We start from the raw sequence: 21,343 nt of genomic DNA on the forward strand, positions 1-21,343 counted from the left end.
TTTTTTAACCTATTGAGTAAAAGTAGAATGGAAATGTTTAGGGAAGAAATATTCACAGTTAAGAAAAAATATATATTACAGCCTCCCTTTACAGTAAACAGCTGACAGAATTCACACCAAAGGGATAGAAGGAATCAGCCACTGCAAGCAAGAAGGGACTCATGGAAAATAGTACTTTTTCTGTGTCATCTTGGACAATTCTCTAGTACCTAATCTTTATTCTTCATTGGTAAAACAGAGACAACAATAATCCCTTAGAACTTAGTTGGTGCTGTCATATTGGTTAGTTTTTGTAATTTTAGTAGAGACGGGGTTTCGCCATGTTGGCCAGGCTGGTCTCGAACCCCTGACCTCAGGTGATCCACCCACCTCGGCCTCCCAAAGTGCCAGGATTACAGGTATGAGCCACCGCGCCTGGCCATATTCAAGATAAAATTAACCATTCATGTTAACACACGTTCATAACTGGCAAAGTAAAGGCTCAGGAAGTGTGGGCAATTGTGAGGACAGTGATAACCAGGGAGATAATGGCAATATTGATCATCATCACTGCTCATGAAGTTTGAGTCCTAATGCTATTACGATGTAATGCTATTACAAAGCAAAGTGAAAGAGAGCGGTGTCATGCATCTGGAGGCAGGATATCCTGTTAAACAAAAGCAAAATTGAGATCTGAATAACGCTCCAGGGCAATGGGAAGGGAAGACTTGCAGGGCATTTGGAAAGCAGAATCTTCAAGGTGGGCGCATTCGTGAGAGTTGGAGGTGCAAGAAAGGGTAACAGAGGGTGGACTTGCAGTGGACTACAATTTCATGTCTGGCTACATATGAGTATGGTAGAATCTCAGGACTAGCTGAGCCCACATGCTCAGTGTAATTTTCCCAGATTGCTTAATGTCAGGCTGTGCATTTTAAGAGTTGAGAACCGTTTTCTAATCTCTGCCTCTTCGCTACCTCACATTATTATTCCTGGCTTCTGCTGCCAGCCTGAGACCTGCCACACATCAAAGCTGTGCTACCTGACACTTTTAGATTGGTCTCCTGCTCGTGGAGAGCACAGCTTTGTTTTTACTCACCTGTGTCTTGATGGTCTTACTCTAAGACTTTCAGCACTAGAGGAACATTATGCAGACAGAAGAATTGTGTAGGAAAATGTCTATGTGGAGTGTTTGTTGGTATTTATGTTGTTTTCTTGGTGTTTGCAGATTTTGAGTCACAAAGGTGAGGAAACTGACTCCATCTTACCTGAGAAGCTTCCCAGTCTGGGTGCGGTCACATCCCCACCATCGTGGATCTCAAGGGAGTCCCAGTTCTGCTCCGTGGCAAAACTGATCACTTGAATCTACCAAACCATGACATTAAGTTAATATTTATTTTTGGCTTAACACAATTAGTCTAATTAGATGGGGTATTGGGGTTTTCCATGATTAAGGTGTATATATATATATACACCTTAATAATGCCTCCAATGCCATAATATTATATATATATATCTTAATCATGAAAATCATCTCTCTCTATATATATGGCAAAATTTAAAAAAACAAACCATGAAAGAACAATTTCTTTTTCTTTTTTTTTTTTTTTTTTTTTTGAGATGCAGTCTTGCTGTCACCCAGGCTTGAGTGCAATGGTGCGATCTTGGCTCACTGCAACCTCTGCCTCCCGGGTTCAAGCAACTCCCCTGCCTCAGCCTCCCTAGCAGCTAGGATTACAGGTGTATACTACCATGCCTGGCTAGTTTTTGTATTTTTAGTAGAGACAGGGTTTTACCATGTTGGCCAGGCTAGTCTTGAACTCCTGTGACATCAAGTGATCCGCCTGTCTTGGCCTCCCAAAGTGCTGGGATTACAGGCATGAGCCACTGCGCCCAGCCGAAAGAACAATTTCTAGAAATGGTACTTTTGATAGTTTTTATTCTAAAAAACTGATTGTATTTATTCAAAATATAGAAACATGATTAGAAATATTTTGTAGAAATACTAAGAAAAGGGAAACAGAGTATAGTCTATGAATTTAAAACAACCAATATAAAAGGAAAAAGAGAGGGAGAGAGAGAGAGATGGAAAGAAAGATAGAACAAAAGAATGAAAGAAGGAAGCCCATGGACCCCAGCTGAGCCCTGTTGTAGACTGTGGACTTCAATGACTCACCTGAATCCCCGAGCCCTCCGTAACTATGATCTTCCATATACAGTTCAAGTTGTTTCCGTATGGCTCAGGGTAGCCAGGGGACAGGATTGTACCTCTTCGTTGAGTGAAATTGCCACTGCAGGGTACTAAAAGACAGAACCGTATGTCAAAGTGCCTTGGGACAGTGTCGATGTGGCATGCAGTTTTCTTTTACTGTGTGACCAGACAGTAAGAGAAAATGTACATGAACAATGATACGTTAAACGGCATTTTTAGCCAAGGTAAAATTTAGTGTATTCTCTTTTAAATTAGCAAAATAATGGATTATTATCTGTTATACTACTCAGTTATAGATCTTGAGTCTATAAATAAATCTATCCAAGTTCTCTAAGGAGGGACGGTGTCTAATGATGGCATCTCCAAAGTGAATTCTGTTTAGAACAATTTACCTACTAGAATTTAAGGACCTTGGCAGAGCCTTCTCTTCTCCATGCAGACATGAATCTCCAAATGATATTAATGGGATTTATGAGGAAATTCAAGAGAAGAGGCGCTTAAAATGTACAAATGATTCAAGTGCTAATCATGATTGCGCTAGAGTTTCCCACACAAAATGAAGCAGGTAAACTATAACTAACAAGGTCATTGTTATTCAGCCTGCATTTACCTATTAATTTTCAAACATTCATCAGCACCAATTTATTAAAAGGACGTTACACAAGTAATATAGCAAATCAACATGATAATGATTTTTTCCCAAAATGAGATTATGTTCTATAACCATGACTTTAGAGTTGATGGCCTACTTCATAAATATGGAGAAGGGAAACATGCTTTATCCTTGTTAAGATGATGAGATGTTTTATGAAACACAATAATTTTTAGGGTTTGGCTACTAACTCAATTATTTTCCATGAAACAAATTGCCCTTTAAATGGGTCATGAGCCAGATGGATTCACGTAGCCTGGATAGAAACATGAGAAGGAACTCTTTGGCACCACCACACAGTTCTGGTGGGCAGCCCCGTGCCCGTGAACGCCGCTTAGGGACACTGCTTACCCACACAGCTGGGGATCGTGTCATTCCACTGTGCCAAGGCGTTGGGCACGGACTGGCAGTGGAGCGCCGTGGAACCCTGAAGCAGGTATCCCGGGTTGCACTCGAATCGGACGATGGAGCCTGCTGAAAACTCAGAACCAATTCTCCTTCCGTATCTGGGCTCGGGGACAGAGCTGCATTGGGTGTCGCTGGTACGAGGAACAGCTAGAAGCAAAGTACAGAACACAGCTGTCTGTATCTGCATCAGCAAGCCAGGACGTTGCATGGAACATGGGTTTAAGATGGGACCAAGGAGAGCTGATGCAGACAGAGAATTCAATAATGCCTCCAACAATCGCTATAGAGAATGATTTGAGGAGCTGGGACCACGCAGAGCTGGTGCAGATAGAGAAGTTAATAAAGCCTCCAACAATCCCTATAGAGAATGATTTGAGGAGCACGTTCCCAACTGTACTTCGTCCTCAGGACCATCTCAGTGTCCTCACTTTAGACGAGGAAAACGGCATAAAAAGACTCAGTGCCTTATGAGGACTGATTGATATTCAGGTGATTACATTTAATCATCCTGCTAGTGATAATGAGATGACTAACCATGTGTACTTGTCCTCACAGGCCTCAGAGTCTAATGAGAAAAGCTACCATATGAGGGATTTGTTATAATATGGCCATTGTGATGTAATAAAAATCTTAAACTACCATCAGATCCAGCAATCCCACTTGTGTATACTTATCTAAAGGAATTTAAATCGGGATCCCAAAGAAAAATCGGTACTCTCACATTCACTGTAGCATTCTTCAAAATAGTCTGGATGTGCAAACAACCTAAATGTCCATCATCAGATGAACAGATAAAGAAAACATGGAGTAGATAAAAGAAGAAATTCTGCTATTTGTAATAACACAGATGAACCTTGAGGACATCGTGCTCAGTGAAATAAGCAAATAAGCAGTCACAGAAGGACGAATACCTTATGATTCTACTTCTATGGGGAGATCTAAAGTAGTGGCACTCATAGAATCAGAGAGATTTACAGTGGTAGTTACTGGGGGATGGGGAACAGGAAAATGGGAAGTAACTGTTGAGAGGGTGTAAAGTTTCAGTTACATAAAATGGGTATGCCCTGGAGATCTGCTCTACAGCACTGTGTTTATAGTTAAGAGGGTAGATTTTCTAATGAGAACACCTGCTCCACGTGCCATCATGTTGCATTTAGTCCTCCCTAAAGTCACCTGGGATGATCTCAATCTTAACAAGCCCCAGCTGGGTGCGGTGGCTCAAGCCTGTAACCCCAGCACTTTGGGAGGCCGAGGAGGGTGGATCACTTGAGGTCGAGAGTTCGTAGATCAGCCTGGCCAACAGGGTGAAACCCCTGTCTCTACTAAAAATACAAAAATTAGCCGGGCGTGGTGGCACCTGTCTGTAATCCCAGCTACTCGGGGGTCTGAGGCAGGAGAATCGCTTCACCCTGGGAGGCATAAGTTGCAGTGAGCCAAGATCACACCACTGCACTCCAGCCTTGGCGACAGATTGAGAAAAAAATAAATAAAATAAAAAATGAAAAAATAGCAAGCCCCTCCAGTTCTCTCTTGATGAGACTTTCCTAGGTTCTGTAAAATGGGTGGCCTTCATTGTTGCAGCAAGCGAAAACCCAGGTATATGGAATGACGTGTGTGTATCTCATGGTCTTTGGATAGTGGGTACTGACAGCTAAGTATCAGTGCAATGTGTGGGTGAGATAACTATTCAGGTTGTATGGCAGAAATTACCATCTACAGGAGATATTCCTGTTTATCAAAAGGATTGTGGGATAAAGATTAAAAAATACTTCAATTGGCAAAGAGGTTCGAAGGGCAAATAGTTATGCCCTTCGAAATTTGCTTATTTTGTTTTTGTCCTCTGCAATGAAAAAGACAGTATTTAGGTACTGTCTCTGGGATTCTATCCTCCTCAGTCCTTGTGTTTCTTCATCCTAAATGCACAGTTCTTTAACAGAATGTGCTTTTATACTCATTTTCTCTTAAAATAACCCTTCTATCTTCCCACAGCTTTTTCTAACACACTGGAATCTGTTTTATTTATTTATTTTCTGTTGAATCAGACCAACGACAGACATGATTTGGGTAACTGCTGCTGGGGAAGCAGTTCCATGAAAATGGAAATTGGCAGATTATTTTGATTAAACAATGTTTCAATTTGGTGTTGAGATATTTTCTATCAGAAGGCAAAATTAATAAAAGTGTCTACCTTTCTAACAGCACTGATGTGGAAAATAATTAATGTTTTATCAGAATCATTCTTCTCCAAGCTAAAAATGAAATACAGAATAACTATAATAGTCTACTACAGGTCAAGGATCTTTTATCTGAAATGTTTGGTGTTTCAGGTTTTGAATTCTTTTAGATTTTGGAATATTTGCATCAACATAATGAGATATCTTAGGGATGGGACCCAAGTCTAAACATGAAATTCATTGATGTCTAATACATGCCTTATACACATAGCCTGATACACCTTCTACACGTGCTTTATCCTTGTTAAGATGATGACTTAGTTTATGAAACACAGTAATTGTTATGGTTTGGCTACTACTCAATTGTTTCCCATAAAACAAGTTGCCCTTTAAATGGGTCACGAGCCAGATGGATTTATGTAGCCTGGAGACAGGCACAAGAAGCAGCACTTTGGCACCACGGAGAAGTTCTGGTGGGCAGCCATTTTATACAATATTTTATATTTTAAAATACAAATACAATATTTTATATTTTAAAATACATATGCAATATTTTATATTTTAAAATACAAACACAATATTGTAAATAATTTTGTGCATGAGACAAAGTGTTGACTGCATTTTCTATTGTGATTCGTCCATCACATGAAGTCAGGTGTGAAATTTTTCCTTTGTGGAGTCATGTTGGTGCTCAAAACAAAGAAGATTTTGGAGCATTTTGGATTTTGGATATTCAGATTAGGGATGCTCAATCCATATAACAAAATATTTCTTGAAATTATTTGTGTCATGTTTGTATGCCTGAGTATTTTGTTAGAGTTGAATAATGGCATGAAGAAAAAAAAAAGATATCCCATAGAGGCTTCCATAATCATCTCAAGGATCTTCCACAAAATGAAGAGCTATTGCCAGTTTTTCTACTTATGCTGGATTGCTTACAAAATACTTGCTTTCATGGCAAAGGTTCCACTTATCTAAGAGGCTTCAGGTATTACATCTCTCACTTGTATATCTGGGAGCTATACAAATATATTTGAGAGCTATGCAAACATATTTGTATCTTTGAGAGATACAGGGTATCACTGTCTTTCCAAGTTCCCAAAATGAGGAGAAATACAGCACCAAAGGTCATTTGTACACAAGTCACTATTAACTTTCTTCATGAACTTCAGAGTGGTCTATTTTCAAGGAAAATGACAATAAATGAATAACACCTGCATCTGGATAACATGACGAAAAATGTTTTTTAGAGGAAGAAGTTTGGAAAGTGAGGAGACCAGTTTTAAGGATTTGAGATAGTAGGACAGGGAGAAGCTGTGGAATTGAGATGTCACAGCTCCACGGAATGTCTTGGAAGGGGTGGGTGGAAATCAGCCGGTGCTCTGTAACTTCATCCTCCCCACCAGTCCTCTGGCTCTGGCACTTCACCCGGACATTTCAGACGGCATCCGAGAGAAAAATTCTATTGTCTGTCGTCATCATTCTCTATCTTTTAGTAAATATTTCACACTGCTGTGAAGTCAAATTGAAATCAGCCCAGTGGAAAAGTGAGCAGGAATAAGGTCAGCCTGGAATAGAGGGTGATCAACAAAATGATTGACTTCTCAGGCCAGACAACCGTGTTTCTTCAGAGGCAGAATGTCCTCCTCTGGGGCTTTGAGGTGCTGAAAGTGGGAAGCAGCGCGAATGTGTGCACATCTGTCGGGAAAAGCCGGAAGCATATTGTGACAGGTTTGATGATCACCCTTCAACACCACAAATGCTCTAAGCTACAGATACATGCTGTTCCTTTACTGCATTTGTGTTACAGTCGATGTGAAAACCACAACAACAATAATAAAATAAATCTGAATGCATGTAGGACTCACTTGTAATACCTAAGTGAAGCAGTTTTCTTTTTGATGTAGTGACTGAGGGACATTTTCTATCTCAAAATCATTCCTCTCTCATCGTTGAAAAATCAGGTTGGACAAGCCATTACTAGTCAATGAATTAAAACATATATCACTGAATTGCAAGCAAAATTTTACATTTATTCTTCTTTGCAAAGAATATGCATTTTATAAGCTCTTGATACAAATGTGAGTTTTTAGATGTGGAAAACCAACGAAGCCATATAATTCATGCCATCTAAAAAGAAGAAGACACCAAGGGAAAATCAATCAAAACATGTATTTGCCTGCCCAGAAATAACCTCAAGTAAAGAAACTCTTAATGTGCATCTTTCCTACCCAAACTGAGAAAAAAATATTTCTGTGTTTTTAGCTCTGTTTATTTTCAGGAGACCATTCTATTAACTATTTTATTTTATTTTACTTTATTTTATTTTATTTTATTTTTGAGGTGGAGTCTCATTCTGTCACCCAGGCTGGAGTACAGTGGTGTGATCTAGGCTCACTACAATCTCCGCCTCCCAGGTTCAAGCAATTCTTCTGCCTCAGCCTCTCAAGAAGCTGAGACTACAGGCACATGCCACCACATTTGGCTAATAATTTTTTTTTTTTTTGTACTTTTAGCAGAGATGGGGTTTCGCCATGTTGACTAGGCTGGTCTCAAACTTCTGAGCGCAGACAATCCGCCTGCCTTGGCCACCCAAAGTGCTAGGATTACAGGCATGAGTCACCATGACTGGCCTAATTAACTATATTTCCATGAATGCTAAAGAGACTGAGTCTTTCCAGCAGAAGACCCTGGAAGAAGAAGCCTTGAGCTCCTGAGCCTGGGAAGCAGGTGCTGCTTCAGGTGAGAGCCTGGCAGAGGAGAACCCAGGTTAGCGATGGTGACCCGGAAAACATGACTTGGAAAGAAAAAGTCCTGGCCAATTGACATTTATAAGCTGGGCACTGCGGAAGGGGTTCAATATAGAAATATGGTTTCCTTTTCCCTTTAAAATGTACAGTAAATCCTTGCAGTTTACTCATTTTGGTGTGAGTGTGTTATTTGGAAGGAACTGAAAGCAGCATTGAATTCTACGTTGAAACGAATTACAGAAATAGGCTTTTTATGAAAACAGCCAGGCATAAATATAAGACAATTGAAAAAAGTAGCATTGATGAGGTACTCTCCAACATGAAGGTTTACGGAGACACAGTCAATCATGCACATCAGAGGGATGCAGGAGAAGACAGGCCAGGGTGGGCAGCTGTGACCACCCTTCCTTAAATCCACAGGAGCCTAGGAGCAGGCAGGGAAGAGACGGATGCGGGCTTTGTCTCCCTTGGCCTCTGTTTTCAGGCAGATTGATTCTAATGTTGAAAAGACAGGAATTACGGGCCAAAGCAAAGTCTCTAAATGCAATGTAATTACTTAATGGCATAGAATCCATGGGTTCTTCTAATCCTGGAAGAAGCAGACTGTGCTGGAGTTACTAAGAAACAGTTTGTGTGATGTTCGGCTTTTGCATTGTGTCTAAGAATATGTTGATTTTAGGTGTAATATATTTTCTGTGAAATGACAAAGATCCCTAAACCTGTATAACCACGGCCAGTAATGCAGGTCCTGCCAGTCCCTGCTTGACGGTACAAGGCCAGGGAACTTAGGGAGAAGAGGGGAAGCTACAGGAGTCTCCTCCACTGTGAACACTCAAGGAATTCCCAGGAGCTAAGAAACTGGTATAAAACACTTTCTGCTAGATGCCAAAAAGCAAATGTACAAAGCTGAACATGTTCAACATTTAAAAGCAAGAATTGTGTATCTCCCATGTCTTCAAGAAAGCTTGCTAATGCAGGGAGAAAATGTAGTCATGGTTCAGATTTGGAATATTAAAACTGTCAGAGGTGTTTGATCCAGAGTGACTCCATCTTCAATAGGGGCTGTGTAAAATGAGGCTGAGACCTACTAGGCTAAATTCACAGGAGGTCAGGTGTTCTAAGTCACAGGATGAGACAGGAGGTCGGCACAAGGTATAGGTCACAAAGACCTTGCTGATAAAAAGACGCCGTAAAGAAGCCGGCCCAAATCCACCAAAACCAAGATGGCAACTAAAGTGACCTCTGGTCATCGCCACTGCTCATTATATACTAATTATAATGTATTAGCATGCTAAAAGACACTCCCACCAGCATGATGACAGTTTAAAAATGCCATGGCATTGCCAGGAAGTTACCCTAAAGGGTCTGAAAAGGAGAGAAATCCTAGTTAAAGGAATTGTCTACCCCTTTCCCAGAAAACTCACTAATAATCCACCCCTCACTTAGCATATAATCAAGAAATAATAGCAAGTATAAGCAGCTAAGTGGTCCATGCTGCTGCTCTATGGAGTAGCCATTCTTTATTCCTTAACTTTCCTAATAAACTTGCTTTCACTTTACTCTATGGACTCGCCCCAAATTCTTTCTTGCGCGAGATCCAAGAACCTCTCTTGGCGTCTGGATCCGGACCCCTTTCCGGTAACAAAACCATTACAGATACTCTTATACTTCAGGAGGGGAATAATTAGATTTCTTTTCATGCCAGCTTCTCACCATAGCTTTAGCTTCTCAATTCTATTTGATTATATCACAGCTGAGGAAGTGGTTGCTGATTCAGAGGGGGGTGAAAGGTTGGGCGGGCAGGACTCATGCCTGAGCCACAGCTGCAAACAGTGCTCCATTATCACTGAAATGTGTTGGTAATGCAGGTCACTCATCTCAGTCTCCATACCGCTCCTTCTGGCACTGGAGACCAGTGAATTGTGAGTGCTTAATTCCTGGGAGAGTGGATAATGACCATGCCAGTTCATTCAATGGCACCAAACTAAAGATAAGAGAAGCTCCTGGCAAGTGCTGGCTCAACATGGATACATCCATGCTGAAGGGTTATCCCTTTCTGATGGGTCACTTGCCACAGCCTTCTCTGGGGCACCCCATGATCTCACTCACACCTTCTTCTCTCATGCTTTCCAAATGTACACTTCTGCTCTCAAGCAGTGTGGAAAACACACAAAAACCCAGCAATTGCATAGATTAACTAGAATACTACATTAAAAAGCCTCTAGACTTACATTGCTTCACAAGTTCAGAAAGATGGTAATATCATCGTTAATTCTGTCTTCATATTACTAACCAGAATGACATGGGGTGTGGGAAGCAGAGGGCTAGAGACCATGATCTGTGCATGTCTGGAGTCACACACATGTTTTTTTGCACACTGACGCTGTTGCAAACATTTTTCACTGCAGTCCCCAGCAGCTCTTTATAACAGAACTGTGTCTGTTAACAAGGGTTAAGTATCCTACAACGATGGAAATCATAAAGTCTATGTGCAATTTGAAGCTGAATTTGTTTATGAATGAATGAAACTGTAATGGTGTATGAAAGCACTGTTTAGAATATTTTTATATAATATAGTTCAAATACTTTTTTTTTTTTTTTTTTTGAGATGGAGTCTCGCTCTTTCGCCCAGGCTGGAGTGCAGTGGTGCCATCTCGGCTCACTGCAAGCTCTGCCTCCCGGGTTCATGCCATTCTCCTGCCTCAGCCTCCCGAGTAGCTGGGACTACAGGAGCCCAGCACCACCCCTGTCTAATTTTTGTATTTTTAGTAGAGACGGGGTTTCACCGTGTTAGCCAGTATGGTCTCGATCTCCTGACCTCGTGATCCACCTGCCTCGGCCTCCCAAAGTGCTGGGATTACAGGCATGAGCCACCGCGCCCAGCCTCAAATACTTTTTAGGCTTCAATGGAACTACTGTCTTTCAAGAAGCAATCTTCAATTTAACTTTTCATGTGTATGCAAAACTTTCACCATTGCTGTTAGGTAATTTATAAGTCGCATGTATGATTCCAGTTCTTTACTTCCAAAAAAACTTAGTTTTGATAAAAAGACATCCATTTTTTGCATAAACACACTAGTAGGAGCAAAGTTAGAGAAGGAGGTATACTAGAAATTTATAAAATATTGACGATGTTAGAGTGATTATATACTCTTGGGGACAAGAAAAATAAATTTCCTCTACAAATGATGTTCTTTTCTTTCTACTTTTCTGTATCTTTGACATTTTGATGAAAACATATTACTTTAAATAAGCATAATTTTTAAAATACATGCCTTCCAAGGACAATATTTGCATATAAGACACCAGGATATTTGCATGCAATATATTGTCTGATGATCGGATAGATTTTATAATCTTTATCAAAAACCAAATAAAGCCCCTTATAAAGGCAGACAAAGACAGTCACTTGAGTGTTTCCAGGAGAAAAAATGTTCAGGCAGCCCAGTTTCTTTACACATCCCACAAACTTTGGTCTAAACGTGATTCTGCTTTTGCAAAGTAAGATAGAATTTATTTGAAAAAATTAGAAGTAGTAAGAGACGGGTTGTTTCAACAGGCCCCTCTCTAATAAAGTCCATTTTTAAAAACTACTGAGTAATTATTTACATTTTAATAAAAGGTGTAACTTACAACAATGTAACTCTTTTTAATGCATTAGCATCTCCATTCATTCAATGGCTACTTACACAGGATCAGAGAGATCTTTGTCTCCTGGTTAACTGTTAAGCATCATCCTCATTCTCTTCCCATTACTCTTTAAATTATCTAATTGCTGAAAACGGAAGGGTTTTTTACACTGAACTGTTTTGAAGTCATGAATTTCCCAGTTTGAGATGATTAGAAATGATCGATAAATAATATAACACTGTTATACTCCATCTTTTTAAAAAATACGTAATAGTATCAATAACGTTTTCTGGAGGAATCCTTATTAAAGGAAAGAAACCATTTTGCTAAGAAAAAATTTTTCTCCAGATCTGAAGAAAATACTTAACAGTGGCCATTAGTATCTGTAGTCTCCAGCAAAATTGAGACCTAGAAAAACTAAGTATTGCTTTTTATTTTTGAGCACACAGTTTATCTCTGAACATGACCATTTCTTCCAGATGTCAACCTCTCCAGTCATGACAAGCTCCACGCAAACACTTAATCCAAGCTTCCGAAAGTGTGTGAACGGTTTATGTGGTCATTTTTTCAATGCAAAACAAAAGCGAAACATATTAGGAGAAAATTCTTTACTTTTCAGAATCTTTGAGCAATCTCAAATATTTTTTAAAAGGTTTAAATTAAAAAATAAGTATAAAGGTGGAAAAGTACCCAAAGTTAATAAAACACAAACAAAATAAAATAGGTATTTAGTTAGGATAAGAGATGCATGCGTGATATTTTGTTTTTTGTTTTGTTTTGTTAAATTTCCATTTAAGCTTAGTTTTTATAATAAAATGTGAAATTGTATAATGCATTTTAAATATATTTCCTATATTGTTACTAAGATCTAAACTATTACAAAATACTTAATTAGATAAAATACTGTATTTGAAATCATCTTACGAGATGTGAAGAGCTACAGAAAGGTAATATGATCAATATTTATTCCCTTCTAGTGCCTGATAAATTAGATATTATTGTGTTTTTGTAGTAGAAATATGAGTTTCAACCGTCAAAAAATTGTAATATTTTTATTAAATAATTTTATTATAAACATACGAACACCTTCAGCTCCTTAAATATTACAAAAATGCAACTGAGATGTTTTGAGTGCTTTGTCTGAGACTAGCAGTGTGTGCAGCATCAGGAAAGACCACAGTGACATGTGGAGACATGTGGAGTGACGTTTACCTTGATACACGAAGTGGAAGCCCCTGGCAGAGGCACCGCTCTTTGCACTGAATCGGAGCAGAATTTGATTTGACGTAGCCAAGGGCAATGTTTCCCCTAGAAATGAAAACAAAGACAATACATGGGATTCAGAAAACACACAGCACTGTGGAGGACAGTAGTATTTTGGAAAATGGTGATAAAGTTGAAATTTCACATTTATTTTTTGAACTTTTAAAACATTTTCACTTTATGGTTTAAAACTCAAATACGCTGTTTTTATAAAGATTAAAAACTCTGTCCTAGGCAAGAATAGGCAGTGCATTTGATTAAAATATACTGTAATCATTTTTTCGCTTATGATTCCTTTTGAAGACAGCACCAATGGTAGGCCTATATAATAGAGGAGATACAAGTAAAGGGTGAATCATTTGCTCAGAATCACCTTAATTTGATTTTAGTTAAAATTAAAAGAATTTTACTTAAAATTTTTTAAAAAGTAACTGAATCCAAAGATGATTTTTTAAAAATTAAAGATTCAGAAAAGGCCTTCTGAAGTATATTTTTAACCTTTAAAAGCACATATAGGCCTGGTACGGTGGCTCACACCTGTAATCCCAACACTTTGGGAGGCTGAAGCTGGTGGATCAGGCCAGGAGTTTGAGACCAGCCTGGCCAATATGGGGAAACCACGTCTCTACTAAAAATACAAAAATTAGCCAGGCGTGGTGGCGCATGCCTGTAATCCCAGCCACTCAGGAGGCTGAGGTGGGAGAATCACTTGAACCTGGGAGATGGAGGTTGCAGTGAGCCAAGATGGTGCCACTGCACTCTAGCCTGGGCAAGAGAGTGAGTGAGACTTCACCTCAAAAAATAATAATAATAATAAAATAAAAATAAAAAATATATAAAAGTACATATAAAATGTGGAAGAGTCTGTCTCAAGCAGTGGTGGGAGGTGTGTGAATTGGCATAAGCTTTTCAGAGGACAATATGTTACTAATAATCAACATATTTAACGTGTATCCTCTGATGCATTTTTAGATACATCATTGAACCTTGGTAGAAAATAACAAAACATAAGTCTTAAGACTTTTAGTTAATAATAAAATAGTGAAAACCTGGAAATATAATCAAATCTTAACCTTAATTGGCCAAAGCTTGTGATGCATATCGTTTACTAGGCAAATTGGTAAATGTACTCAGTACCAAATTGATTTAGTAAATGATGAAAATGTATCAGTACAAATAAGGGGTAGATCATCAATTAAAAGTGGGGTTAAATTGTGCTATATTAAACCGACAGAATACCATTCAGAACTCAGAATAAGGGCATTGGGTGCATACCTTGTTTGTTAGAGACAGACTTCTATATGCGATTTTAAGGGTAAGAATGGGATAAAAATAAGTTGTGAAATAACATTCCATGTTTTATGGGGGCTCATGAGTGTTTGCGTGCATGTGTGGATAAATGTATGCATGTATACATGTGAACACGTGTACATGTGTGGTTATTAATGGGTCTCTCTATGTAGAACTTACAGGCTTAGAATGATTTAGACCGAAATGTTAATTGTTTTTATCTCCAGAAGGAAGGTTAAGACACATGGGATACAAAATTAAACACGGATGATAGTTGATTATCCCACCCTCTTTTTCGGATCTTTGCCCCTTTTACTGAGATAAATATTATATTTTCTGCAATCTTAGTAAGATGATAAAAGCAGGTGATTTTATGCATGAGATAAAAACACTTTTGAGATCTTACATGTAAAATAAGATTTTTCTAAGCACACACGCAGATTCAAAAATGATTACATTTCTCATTCATCAAAACAAAGCAAAAGAAACAGACAAGTTAAAAATTAATCCCCCTAGCTGTCTAAACTAAATTAAGGGCAAAATTCTTTAAGACTTACCTGAGTGAGACCCTGAGAGCGAGCTGAGAAGTCTGGCCTGTGCATGGGTTCCATCAAATAATTCTGCCAAATCATTCAGGGCCGTCTGGAAATAGGCAAACTGTCCAAAGACCACTAAAAAATAAGAGGTGGGATGTTGGGACAAGATGCTCTAAGAAAACAAAATGGAGATTTTTGATTTCACTGAATATCTATTAATTGCCCCAAAGGATCATTATCCTAAGAATCCGGTAAAAAATAAATATTAACTTACTTTCTCTGCTTTCTAAGTTTTCAGTTGATGGAACTATTTTACTTTGCTTCTTGACTTTTGGCATTTAATAAAAGAAAATAATACTGTTTTATTTCAAATTTGAACATTAAATGAGGAATGTTTTTGTTTTGATAAACACAACATTAAGAATATCTGGGCTGGATGTGGTGGCTCACGTCTGTAATCCCAGTACTTTGGGAGGCTGAGGCAGGTGGATCACCTTCAGGGCAGGAGTTCGTGACCAGCCTGGCCAACATGGTGAAACCCTGGTTCTACTAAAAATACAAAAATTAGCAGGCCTTGGTGGTGGGTGCCTGTAATCCCAGGTACTTGGGAGGCTGAGGCAGGAGAATGGCTTGAACCTGGAAGGCAGATGTTGCAATGAGCTGAGATTGTGCCACTGCAATCGGCCTGGGTGACAGAGTGAGACTCTGTCTCAAGAAAAAAAAAGAATATCTGTAAAGGCTTCCCTATATTTTCAAATATTTAGCAACATTTTATTCAATGAAAAATAAGCAAAGGATAAACCCCATGATGATTGGATGAGGAATTTAAAATTCTTCACAAAAGATTATTATAACGCCAAATTCACATGAATACATTGCCGTATTCATACAAACTGACTTATACACGTGATTCTGTGTCATATAATAGGAATCCCTTGCTGTTTTCCACTCTACAATTTCATTAATCCTACAGGTTATGAAAGTTGTGTGAAAACACATCCTCCAAGTAAAACATAACTACATACTTTGTGACTTCAAATTTAACTGATGCTGTGTATTCATATTGATGATACAGAGGGCCTTTATACATGCAGGAAGACCTGTGATTTGGTATATATTTACAAGCAATGAACAACTAATCCTTTTCTTATTTATTGTAAGATTTGCACTACAATCATTCTAGGCCATTATGAACAAGAAGTGGAGGTGTGTGCACTAGTTATATGTGTCAGAATTCCAATGGAAAGAATTACTCTTAATATTTGTTAGTATGACGGAAGTAATCTAACTGTAAACAGTGTGTGTGCCCATGTGTGTACAGACACACAAACATACATTTATGTAACCAAATCCATGCACACATATCTAATATAACTTGTCTTTTAAGATTTTATAATTTCCCAGAGAAAAACACAAAGCAGGCATGTAGGCTAGGTGAATTTTCCCAGTAGATGAAATGCTCTAAAAACTTTTTTCAGAAATTAGAGAGGGAGAGGACTTAATAATTTCTCTACAGATCTTGCTCATACCATCCTAACCCATCCACCACCTCGCCAAGTTCATTAGATTTTTATCATATTGGAGGCCAAAAACTTGGGTCACAAAAGTGAATCATCTGCAGCTAATTTCTACTCTTTTTCAAGAAATATTTAGCTGACATCCACCTCATACTAGAAACTAAGAGAAAAGAGGGGAAGGTGATATTAACATGGTCCCAGGACTATCACGCTCGAACGTGTTTGGTAATTTCCAAGACAAACATGGATTTTGAGTACAAGATGTCAAGAGCCAGAATGCCCAGCTCATTCTGGACATGGCCCCAACATCTTCCTTGAGGAGCCTCCTTCACTTGGGTTCTAATCCATCACTCACACTCAGCCCCAGTGAGCAAACTCAATTGCCAAGAGAGAAAAGCTGTTCAGTGCTATCTACGCTGCTGCCAGAAATCATGAGACTGTGATGAGAAGAACAAAGGGTTATGGGGCCTCAGCCGCGGGAACCGTCAATGCTTCGTGGCGTGGGGATGGCACTATCACTAGTTCTTCAAGAAGGATTTGTGGAAGAATGGAATATAAGAAATTATATCAGCAAATGGAATACAAAAAGCAAAATGGTGGAGGGGACAAATGCAGCAAATAGTCAACTTCAGCTAACACTCCGTGGTTAAAAAACAAACAGGGGGATTGGAATGCAAAGGCCTGTGGCAAGGATCTCAAAGGCCACCCTGAAACACAAACACTTTGCTCCATCAGTAATGGGAGTGAATAAGAATGTTAATCACGATACTAAAATGCTTAGATTTGTGTTTTAGAAAGAATTCTTGGCTATGCTTTTGGGTGAGATAGAGGAAACTGGGTTATCTGAAGACCTGTCTTATTAATAATATCGCTTCCCATTTTTAGCCTGTGTTGACAGACAGGGAGCAGCTTCTTCCTACCTGGTAAGGATCACATTACCCCATAGTGTCTGGATTGTACGTCTGCCTCACCCCCCACCATAAGCCTGCCAGGGACATGGACCAGATTCCTTTCATCTTTGCATCCCTGGACTTACAAATACTGTGAGATTAATTGTTTAGTTAATTAGTTTATTTCTCACGAAAGAGTAAAGAATGGGGGAAGAAAGTAAAAGATGAGACAGAATGCATTTTCGTTAAAGATTCGCTGTAACTATGTTATTCCACACTGAAGCTGTCTGCCAGATAGGACGCGATCGTTTGTGTGATTAAACTTTTCAGATTGGGAAATTATAATCAATATTCAAGATATGAGTATGACTTTTTTAGCTGAAAAATTTTAATTGTGTAGTGATGACAATAATATTTTGTATTTAAAATCATAGAATATAGCTGCTAAATTCCATTGTAATAAATATATTTTGTCATGTATCCATGATCAGAAGACTTTTTTGTGATAATCAGGGGAATACTGCTGAGCATTTAGGTTAAAAAAAATTACTTCATTCAAATTCAGAATTAAGGCTGAAGTTAAATGAGGGACTTTAAAGAATTTGGTCCAGCTTAAAAAGTCGGAATCCAGAACCCACTTTAAGTATTATTGTTCATTTATCACAACAAAGGGAACAACAAGGCTTGGGGAGGGTGTGCATTAAATTCGTAAGAGGCCTGGGAATCATAACATAATAGAAGTTTACAAAAATAATGTCTCCTACACACAAGTTTCTTACCCATCAAATAACTTTCTTGTCATATGTTAAAAGTGCTTTACCTCAAATACGTCTAACATTAGAATTTTTATCTGCTTTATATGCAGAATGAGTGAGTGCTGTCTCAGACATAAATAAAAACCTTGACTATGTAGCGTTTTTAATTTTCCTATTGGAAAGAGGGAAATAGTCTTTAAGATGACAACAGCTGCTATCTGGTTTACTCCAGAAAAGAATCCGATCCCACATAAATTGTCCTGGTCAAGAGTGAGAGTGAGCATTGCACAAATGAAGTGCAGAGCGACCAGGGAAGGCCCTTCTGGAAATGAAGTCATTTTGGAAAATTAGCTTGAACTGGAAGCAATGTTTAGGAGGGAAATAGAAAGTCAGGGTTCAGCAGGTGAAACAGTCAGGACTCTGCCTGCTTCTCCATCCCTGAGCACTTACAGGTTGACTCAAGGATGCAGTGATTTCGATCATGATCTGGTTACTGAGTTCACTGAATGTACGTGCCATTCATGCACAGACATGTACACAGTGTTCTGACCCACCCGCTACTTTATGAGAAATCCTCCCTTGGTCATAAAAACAACCAATTGAAAGAACGATGTTTGGGAAACCTAAGAAGAAAGCCAAATTAATTCTCTCTGATTATTCTGGATCATAACCCTAGAGGGGACTGTAAGCATTAATATCACATTGGTAAAAGGATTGTAATGGACATTGTGTGGGATATGTTTGGAAGGCCTGCTACTTAAATGCAACTCATTTGCTTTTATATGAACTATTTCACTAAGCTCTAGCATATTTGTTTATCAAATGACAGAAAAATTAATGCTGAAAGGAAATAAGACAATGAATTTAAAATAAAAGGACATCCTTACCGAATTCCTTTGGTACCGTGATGGAATAGAGGCATATTTGACCAGCTGTGTAATTATGGGGGTAGTTTGGTGATAAAACTACCCCTTCAGATCCCATGTACTGGCCTCCGCAGGGAGCTGAAAATAAAATCAACCGAGAATTAGGCTCTCTGCAATAATAATAGCGCAGGTGATAGGTGAGCCAAACCTGAAACACATCAAATACATGAGCACATTTATTGAAAACTTAACAAAATAATAAGTTAAAATCTTGTTTTGTATTGCTATCAAAGTCATAGAAAAACAAAGATTTACCAGGTAAGAAGTAATTCAACCTAGGAGAAAAACCTAATATTATTCTCAAGACCATGTCTCAGATGTATTAAAATAATAAGGGAAACAGCTATAATAATAATAAAATAGGTTCTATGAAGACAAATGATTAAATTATTTTAGAAAGTCTTGCTGGAGTTGTCTGTTCGAAGTCAATCCTCATATTAACTTAAGAGATACAAAGATTATTTCAGTTTTCTATCACTTTTATATTAATATGGGAATAAAAGGAAAAATGTTTTGTTTTTTTAGGGGATTTTGATTGTTTTAACGTTTCATCTAATTACTAATGCTTTTGGGGTCTTTTCCTATCAGTTCAATTTAAAACTAAAGGAATCCATTATTAGAAAGTTAGGGCTTATAAAATATAGAGAGGTGTGTGTGTCTGTGTGTGTGTATGTGTGTGTGGGGGTATGTCTGTGAGTGTGGGGGGGTATGTCCGTGTGTGTATGTGTGTGTGTGTGGGGGTGTGTGTATGTATATGTGTGTGTGGTGTGTGTGTGGGGGGGTGTGTGTGTGTGGGGAGGTGTGCGTATGTGTGTGGGGGGTATGTCTGTGTGTGTGTGTGTGTTTGTATGTCTGTGTGTATGTGTGTGGGGTATGTCTGTGTGTGTATGTGTGTATGTGTGTGTGTGGGGGGTATGTTTGTGTGTGTGGGTGTGTGTATGTGTGTGTGTATGTGTGTGGGGGTATGTCTGTATGTGTATGTGTGTATGTGTGTGTATGTGTATGGGGGTATGTCTGTGTGTGTGTGTGTGTATGTGTATGTGTGTGTGGGGGTATGTCTGTGTGGGGAGTATGTCTGTGTATGTATGTGTGTATGGGTGTGTATGTGTGTGTGGGTATGTCTGTGTGTGTATGTGTGTATGTGTGTGTGGGGGGGTATGTTTGTGTGTGTGTGGGGGGGTATGTCTTTGTGTGTATGTGTGTGTGTGTGTGTGTATGGGGGTATGTCTGTGTGTGTGTGTGTATGTGTATGTGTGTGGAGGGGTATGTCTGTGTGTGTATGTGTGTGTGGGTGTGTATGTGGGTGTGTATGTGTGTCGGGGGTATGTATATGTGTGGGGGAGGTATGTCTGTGTGTGGGCGGGAGGGATATGTCTGTGTGTATATGTGTGTATGTGTATGTGTGTGGGTGGGTATGTCTGTGTGTGTATGTGTGTGTAGGGTGGGCATGTCTGTGTGAATGTGTGGGTATGTCTTAATTTTCCCCCGGTTATCTTATTTACTTTGGCTTCACTTTTGCTGAGAAAATGAAAAACACTGTACACAGATGTTCAATGCACTTTTTAAAGCATCATGGAATAGACCTCCAATTAAATCCCAGCTATTTGATATCCAGTCTTTAGATTGCCAGTACTCTATTTCCTTATATTTTTACATAAGAAGGGGTCAAGTCAGCTCCATTCATCTGTTTAACATAGAGCAGTGACCCGCGCGGGAGCCACTCAGGACAGCCTGTTGCACGCTTACCATGCTGGCTGTGGCCTGACTGCACTTCCTATCTTGGATATACCGTCACTGATTTGAATTCAGAATTAGCTTCAGTATTTCAGAAAGGTTATATTTCTACAGCTCATTTCTTCTTGATATGGCAATTTTCTTTCTTTTTCTTTTTCTTTTTTTTTTTTTTTTGAGATGGAGTCTTGCCCTGTTGCCCAGGCTGGAGTACGATGGTGTGATCTCAGCTCACTGCAACCTCCGCCACCCGGGTTCAAATGATTCTCCTGCCTCAGCCTCCCGAGTAGCTGGGATTACAGGCGCACATCAACACACCTGGCTAATTTTTTTTTTTTTGTATCTTTAGTATGTTGGTCAGGCTGGTCTCGAACTCCTGACCTCGTGATCCGCCCACCTCAGCTTCCCAAAGTGCTGGGATTACAGGCGTGAGCCACTGCGCCCGGCCACAATGGCAATTTTCAAGCCTCAAAGAATAAAGAAGTTAGAGATAACATGTTTAATCCTTTGAATGTTAATTAGCATTATGTTAAATATTAATTGATGGACAGAACATTTTCCATGATGAATAAAGCTCCTTAGAATATGGTAATGCTAAGGATAAGGCACCTTGTTAATGATTAGTCGAGAAAT

The 21,343-nt window shown here is 39.0% G+C and overlaps 1 protein-coding gene across 1 annotated transcript in view; it reads right to left on the reverse strand.

The window, feature by feature from the left end:
- CSMD1 (CUB and Sushi multiple domains 1) overlaps positions 1 to 21,343 on the reverse strand; it is a 2,090,911-nt gene that overhangs the window by 254,828 nt on the left and 1,814,740 nt on the right. The window contains exons 31-36 of the mRNA XM_054498773.1: positions 18,941 to 19,057; positions 14,913 to 15,026; positions 13,015 to 13,110; positions 3,192 to 3,395; positions 2,153 to 2,277; positions 1,245 to 1,341 (exon numbers count right to left, since the gene is read on the reverse strand). Of these exons, the coding sequence (XP_054354748.1) occupies positions 1,245 to 1,341; positions 2,153 to 2,277; positions 3,192 to 3,395; positions 13,015 to 13,110; positions 14,913 to 15,026; positions 18,941 to 19,057 (753 nt within the window). The remainder of the gene's footprint in view (positions 1 to 1,244; positions 1,342 to 2,152; positions 2,278 to 3,191; positions 3,396 to 13,014; positions 13,111 to 14,912; positions 15,027 to 18,940; positions 19,058 to 21,343) is intronic.

This window comes from Pongo pygmaeus, chromosome 7, assembly GCF_028885625.2.
Source record: "Pongo pygmaeus isolate AG05252 chromosome 7, NHGRI_mPonPyg2-v2.0_pri, whole genome shotgun sequence".
Taxonomy (NCBI): Eukaryota; Metazoa; Chordata; class Mammalia; order Primates; family Hominidae; genus Pongo; species Pongo pygmaeus.